This window comes from Calliphora vicina, chromosome 3 (assembly GCF_958450345.1).
Source record: "Calliphora vicina chromosome 3, idCalVici1.1, whole genome shotgun sequence".
NCBI lineage: Eukaryota > Metazoa > Arthropoda > Insecta > Diptera > Calliphoridae > Calliphora > Calliphora vicina.
The window spans coordinates 4,223,074-4,229,997 of record NC_088782.1 but is presented as its reverse complement, the minus strand read 5'-3'; the positions used below and the strand labels follow the sequence as shown (position 1 = coordinate 4,229,997).

The following is a 6,924-nucleotide window of genomic DNA, read 5'->3' as shown; positions in this document are numbered from 1 at the left end:
GCTCTAAGGTAGTCCTCTGTATTTGGTGGGAGCAAAAGTGTCCTATCTATTATGAGCTGTTGAAATCGGGCCAGACCATCAGAGGGTAAGTAACGTAACATGTTCTTTTAAAGCGAGCATTGACCAGACATGAAACCGTAATATTCCATCATGACAATGCTAAGCCACATGTTACAATACCTGTTGAAAAGTATTTAGAATGAAGTGGTTGCGAAGTTTTGTCTCACCCGCCTTATAGTCCAGACCTTGCCCCGTCCGACTACTATTTGTTTCGATCTATGCAGAACGCTCTATATGGGATATGCTACACACTTGATTCCTTCTTGGCCTGAGAAGTTCTTTTGGCTCTTAATCCATCACCCCTATCGCTAATCAATATTTCACATGAAATGTGTTCCCTTTTCTCATTTTTCGTTCATCATGTTGTGAAATTTTTAGATAAAATTTTGTAAACAATAAACAGCTGTTAGGGTACTGCTACACATTCAATATATATTGTGATATTTGGATCGCAATCCATTTTATTGGATCACGCAAAATTAGGTTATTCTGCAATTTGGATCGCGATCCATCAATACTACACGTTCAATAAATATTGCGATACTGGATCGCGGTCAATATATATTGAACGTGTAGCAGTGCCCTAACGAACAAAAATCAACTATTGTGAATGAAAAGCTCATGGAAATATCACAATAGCAATTTTCCCTTCGAGGGAAACGGATATTTCATGGGAACAAAATTTCACATCTTATTGCCGATAGGGTTCCATATGGGTAATTCCATATCATCGTACGTGACATTTGTACGCCTATAGAGTAGAATAGATTTTTTTAAAAAATAAGAGTATCTGAAAAATAATTTGGTCTTTATGTTCCATTCAGAGGGTACTCTATTTTAAAATAATAAAAAGTTCTTTCGAAATACTGTTGTCCAAAATGTTGAGGGAAATAAGGGTATATCGTACGTGACATAAAACGCCAAGGGAATTGGAATCTTATTACAGATATCATCTTTAATTGCCTGAAATAGCTATTAATCTCAATTCCTTCTGTGAATGAAAGTTTCCTTTTTAATCCATTTCTTTTCCCATATCAAATATATGCCCATGAACCCACGTAAAACGGGATTTTATGTTTATCCTTTCCCATATTCCCATTATCATTTGTTGTAAAAAATTGTAAATAAAACACCCTGGTAAAAATTTAATTTTAATTAAAATTTCTTTTGATTTATTTTTTTAAAACTTTTAATAAAAGTTTCTTTTTTTTGTTGTTTTAAACCTTATTTTTTAAAATAAATATAAATTATTTATTCTTTTTTTATCACTTTGTATTGTTCACAATCAGTTTTGTTATTTTTTAACAATTGTTATACTTAAAAACTAAAAATAAAGTTTTTCATAAAATTTCTTTTGTATTTCTTTAAATTTAGTAGAAATTATTGTCAAGGAAGACTTGTAGATTTTATTGTTAATAAAATAACTTTGTTTTGTTTTTTTATGCATAATACTAATTTTTGTTTTGTTTTTGTTGTTGTTGTATGAGGTAGTTGTTTCATTAACTTAATGAATAATACATTAAATTTATTAATGATAATGACGAAGTATGAAGGAAGAGACGACGACAGCGACGACTGAGTCAGTGAGTGTGCCTGAGTGTAGCTTGGAAATCTCTGTTTTAGCAATATACACTCTTAGGGGGTATAGTAAAGAGACTCTTTTTGATGTCATGATGCTGGCTCACTTGCTGGCTTGTTGTTGAAATGAACTTATGATTTGCGACATTTTCCGTTTTAGCGAAAATGCTTAAGTGTGGGTTTACGTGTGATGATGAGTGCGTGGGTGTTTTTGAGAGAGAATGAAGAGTAAAACTTTCCTTAGTTTTTATTTGTTTTGTAGGCTTTTTATATTTAATTATGCCCCTGTTTTAAGAGTGCGTGTAAGTGTAAATGTAAAAGCGACGTGTTCTATTAGTTCCAGTTCTTTACAAAATTCTTTTGGTTGTTTTTGTTGTTGTTGAGCACGCCAGTCATTTTACGTACGGATGACTTTTTTGGTTAGACTGCCCCAAAATGACCATGGTTGTGTGGCGACCCTCATTCATGATTTATCGGCCATCATGCCAGTCATTTTCAGTAATGCAGCGAGTGGGAGAGCGAGTTGAGAAGAAGTCTTGGTGTCCTCGAAAAACACTTTGGTTCTAAGCAAACGTTAACTTCCATTAACATCACCTCACACCTCTCACCAGGGACGCCAAGGCTGCTCTTCTTCTTTGATTTGTTTTTTGGTGACCAAAGCCAAGGGCTGTTGGTTGTTGTGGTAGTGTTGTTGGGCGGGGGCATGATGTATAACAGAGGGTTTGTAGTCCATGGCTTCATGAGAGTTGGCTGGACTGGGAGGAGCAAAATGCATCATGGCGGAGTTGCTGGAATACGATTGCTCATAGGAGCTGTGCGAAGAAGCCGATCCGGTGGAGGCTGTGCGCGAGGGTATGGGCACCAACATGGGAGCAGCTTGCTGTTGAGGTTGCTGCTGCTGTTGTTGTGGCAACACCAGGGCAATTGTGCCATTTGGCAATTTGGTGGGTATCACTTGCAAGCCATTGGGCAGGAAATAGCCATGAGGTGTTTGTTGTATTTGCGAGCTCATGATGTACTGATGCTGTTGCTGCACATGATGATGATCTTGTTCGGGCGAGGAGGGTGGTGAGGGCAAGATTTGTCCGTGCAATTGTTGGACGGCCACTGAGGCGGCACTGGCTTGACGTTGATGGTGATGCAATTCGGTCTTGACGCCATTAATGCAATTTTGTAAATGTTGCAGGAGACGACGTTTGACGGCGGGCTCTAGACCGGGGAAACGGCTGACCTCATTGGCACAGTCGGCAAAACCAGCTTTGAACTTGTTAATGACTTTGGGATCGGAAGCCTGTTGCATGGCGGCCTGTTGACGTTGTAATTCTTGTAAATGTTTAACAGTCTTTTCTAAGATATCAGCCTTTTCCAATTTGGAATGACGAGCAGGCTAAAAAGAGAGAGAGCAAAAAGGGAAATAAAAGATTAGTTACTGGGTTTTTAAGGTTTTTTTATTTTAAATTATTTTATTTTTTTTAATTTCTTTAACATGAATTGAATTCTTTTCAATAATACTTACGTCTTTTTTGGTGGCATCTAAAATTAAAGTTTTCAATTCATTTAAACAGTTGTTAATGCGGGCACGTCGTCTTTTTTCCATAATGGGTTTGTTAGACTGTAAGAAGAAAGAATGAAAAAAATAAGAAATTAGTATTTTGTGAAAACTATTCAAATATTTAGTCATATTTTCAAAAATAATTTTTAGAATCCAAATCCTATTGACCTCATACCAGGCAAACAAAAGTTTTGTAAGACGCACACATCACCGAAATATTTGGCGTCATCGCCATCAAATAAGAATTAATGCGTGTGTGTTTTTTTTTAAGTAAAAAAATATTTAAAAAAAGGCTAAATTAAGCATCTCACATACTCGCACACTCTAACATTTTGTGTGTGTTTCGAACAAAAATAACTCAAAGGTGATGCTACAAATTATATTTTTGTTTAAAACAATTCTAAATTGGGGCGGCGTGGAAGCTATTGGTTGGGGGGGGGGTCAGGAGGGCGGTTGGCTTGAGTGGTTCGCATGAGGGTGCTTAATGGCAACGTATGTATACAACGAGGACGTCGGCGGCACACGCTAAATAACCAAAAGATCGCTCTTTAATTGGTAAGCAAAACAATTATGGCTCTGGGCCAATATGAAAATTTGTTGATCGCGTGCGATATTTTTGTACATTGAATGTTTTTAGCAAAATTATAAATAGCAAAACGCCGTGTGATTACAATAAAACAAAAAAATATCTATAAAATAGAAATGCCAATGCAAAAACAACAACAACAACAAATAAATCAAGAAATAGTTCTTTCATTGTGGTCCATTTTAAAAAAAGAAATTACACAAATAGCGACATGTGATTTTAGCAATAGACTTTTGAGAGAGAAAAAAAAAAACAAAAACGAAAAGGTTCTTATGAAATGAACAAGGTCGTTGGTTGCCAAAAACAACACAAAAATATTTGATTTTTTGGCAATATTTTAAGGCAGCCATATAGGGAGATTTTGTGCGCCTCGTTATTATTTAAAATAAATGATTAAAAATAATTTAAAAAAAAAAAGAAAAAAAGAAAATGAGTAGGTTTTTTTTTCTTTGCTGCTCAATGTATGCATGCTGCATAAATATCATTAAAAAAAAACAACTAAGATGAAGTGAAGTCATCAGCGTTTTAAGTTGGCGCGTAGTATTTTATGGCCAAAAATGAACCAATTACACTTTAGACTAAATTGTCATGGAATGCGTTGGCTAAATGTTGTGGACGTTTTTTTTTCATATATTTTCAAATCATGTTGGTTTAATGAATGAATGAATGAATGTGTAGAATATGACTGTGTATGAATCAACATTTGGATGATGGTGGGGTTTAAGCACACGCTTCATTCACTACATTTATGGAAGTGCCCCACACATCAGAATGACGCCAAAACCGTTTGATTAAACTTTAAAACAAACAAAAGTTGTTTTACTTTTTTCCATACGGTTTTAGTTTATTTTTTTGTTTTATTTTGTGGAAGTGCGTTGGCTGCTGTTAATGCTGCCGCAGTTTTTGTCGTTTTAGCCAATTTTGGGTTCAACCACTTACACAGCCACTATTCGTACATTCATTCATTGATTTTTCAACAAAAATAAATAAAAGTATTATTGATATTGCCATGAAAGGCTTGCTGTGGCTTGTGGGGGAAAATTGACTGCCCACAGATGTTCCAAAATGCGAAACTCACAAGCGGATACAGCTATATAGATCTTAGCCAGATGCCACAAATGGTAATGATCTTGATTTGCTTTGGTTTTGTAAAACATCATCATGTGGGGGTGATAAGATTTTTTACTTTACAGAATTTCTTTACATTAACAAACTAACTAATTAATTAATTAATGACCTAACAGTATAATTTAGTTGTTGGAAATACTTACACGACGATCGCTTTTAGCGGGTGTCTCCTTGGGTGGATGAGAGATGGGTGCTCCAATTACATTGGCTGTCATTGTGGGTCCACAAACACCGGTAACCATTTTATATAAATTATTATTGGTTTTATTAATTTTGCTGGCTTTTAGGTTTTAATATAAATTAAAGCACTTTTGTTTATTTTATTTGCTATTAAATAGTCTTTTTTTTTATTTATTTCTTTAATAAAGATCTTCACTTCACTTTAATTTTTATTATTTTTTAAATTCACGTTTGTTTTGTTTTTCCTTAGATTTCACGTAATTTTTAACGTTCAGTTCTGTTCACAAATATTTTATTTATTGTATTTTTTTCTGTTAAACCGTTCGTTCCGTTTGTTAATATGAGAGCGTGTTGCTTCTTCAACGATCAACGAGCGTATGAAACAAGTGTTCTATAAGCAGCTTGATAAAAAGTCTTAATAAACCATACACAATTTTAGTATGAGTGTAAGTAATGACTGTTTAGTGAGTAGTTTCGAATTCTGTTTGTTGCTCACACAGCTGATGATGACTGACGGAGAGTGAGAGTTTAGTAACGGATGTGCAAAATATATAAAAATCCCGTGTGATTTAAGAAGTGTATTTTATAAATATGGAACCGAACCACCAGGTTTTATGAATACTATATGATGATAGAGAGTGGAGGAGAGACTAAAGACGCAAGAGTTCTTTATCGTTTGGCTTGTAGCAGACGACTGACGATTGATCGACAGGTTCCTCGGGTAAATCGTTTTAACGAGACGCAACGAATGCTAGCTAGCAAAAACAAAAAAGCCACACGACCATATATTAAAAATACCACACAAATGCCGACATACGAGCGTATATAAATAAGCGACCAACATTCACACTCAAACATACATACATACATCGGCTTGCTACCTGGTTACCTAAGGCACCTTAGTAAACTGTAAATACTACAGAAAGACGGACGGACAGACAGACATACTGACATGCAAGCACACTCATTTGATTTCATATCGTATCGCATCGTGTTTGTATATATGTACTTCCCTCCCAACATGCAGACTCACTCTACTGCTACTCAGACAACAACAACAACTACTACAACATCATACAATACTTGAAAATCGAACAAGCGAGGGGTCGTCAAATATTCTAAATTGTTGTATTTGTAAACTGTTAGTCGGTCGATTGGCCTTTTGTTTGGGTTTATTTTGTTGTTGTTGTTGTTGTGGGGTGTAAGTATGTATTACAAGCGTGTGATAATTGCGGAGACCCATTATATGTTAGTAGTGATAAAAAATAGTTTTTTTTACCCAAAAAAATATCACCATAACATTATCATGTGGAACCACATCTTGAGTACCCACACAAATATGTACATACATATGTTTGTTGTTATGCTTAAGCATATCTCCAACAGTTTTAAATTGCGTTAAAGTATCAAGTACAAAATAATATTTATGAGGTTTTGAACTCATCTCTGTGTGTGATTCATGCCAATGCGAACGTGACTTCATGTGTCCCTTGTACTATGTACAGACATAAGAAAATTATGAATATATGTACATATGCCCCTTAGCAATAAACTTTGAATTGGTTTACATTCTGCCAAGTATTATCAAAACTAGCTAGCTAGCGATAACACTCAAAAGACGACGTCCACAAATTCAAATAATAGAGGCTCCCAGTCACCAACAACAACAAAAAACATCCATTTTGTTACCACCATTAAGCGTACACGAGGCTACTAATCATTTCAAAACTTTTTAAGTTGTTCGTAAACATTTATTTTGTTAAAAAAAATATTGATAATGTTGTTTATTGTTGTGTTTATTTGTAGTTGATTGGTTTTCAGTTTTTTTTGGAGAAGTCAA

General features: G+C 35.0%; 1 protein-coding gene across 1 annotated transcript; it reads right to left on the bottom strand.

Annotated features, from left to right (window-relative positions):
- Positions 1–1,719: 1,719 nt before the first annotated feature.
- hry (bHLH transcriptional repressor hairy) lies at positions 1,720–5,725 on the bottom strand. Its single transcript, XM_065504290.1, has 3 exons — positions 5,048–5,725; positions 3,155–3,250; positions 1,720–3,025 (listed from the first exon to the last, which is right to left on the bottom strand). The coding sequence occupies exons 1-3, from the start codon at positions 5,144–5,146 to the stop codon at positions 2,243–2,245; spliced, it is 978 nt and encodes a 325-aa protein (XP_065360362.1). The 5' UTR covers positions 5,147–5,725; the 3' UTR covers positions 1,720–2,242.
- Positions 5,726–6,924: the final 1,199 nt, after the last annotated feature.

What these genes read in the sequence shown, in the direction of transcription:
- hry (XM_065504290.1), bottom strand. Translation starts at nt 5,146, where the DNA reads ATGGTTACCGGTGTTTGTGGACCCACAATGACAGCCAATGTAATTGGA. An exon ending in CCGCTAAAAGCGATCGTCGT is followed by an intron (nt 3,251 to 5,047) that starts GTAAGTATTTCC and finishes TTCTTCTTACAG; the next exon opens with TCTAACAAACCCATTATGGA. An exon ending in TAGATGCCACCAAAAAAGAC is followed by an intron (nt 3,026 to 3,154) that starts GTAAGTATTATT and finishes CTCTCTTTTTAG; the next exon opens with CCTGCTCGTCATTCCAAATT.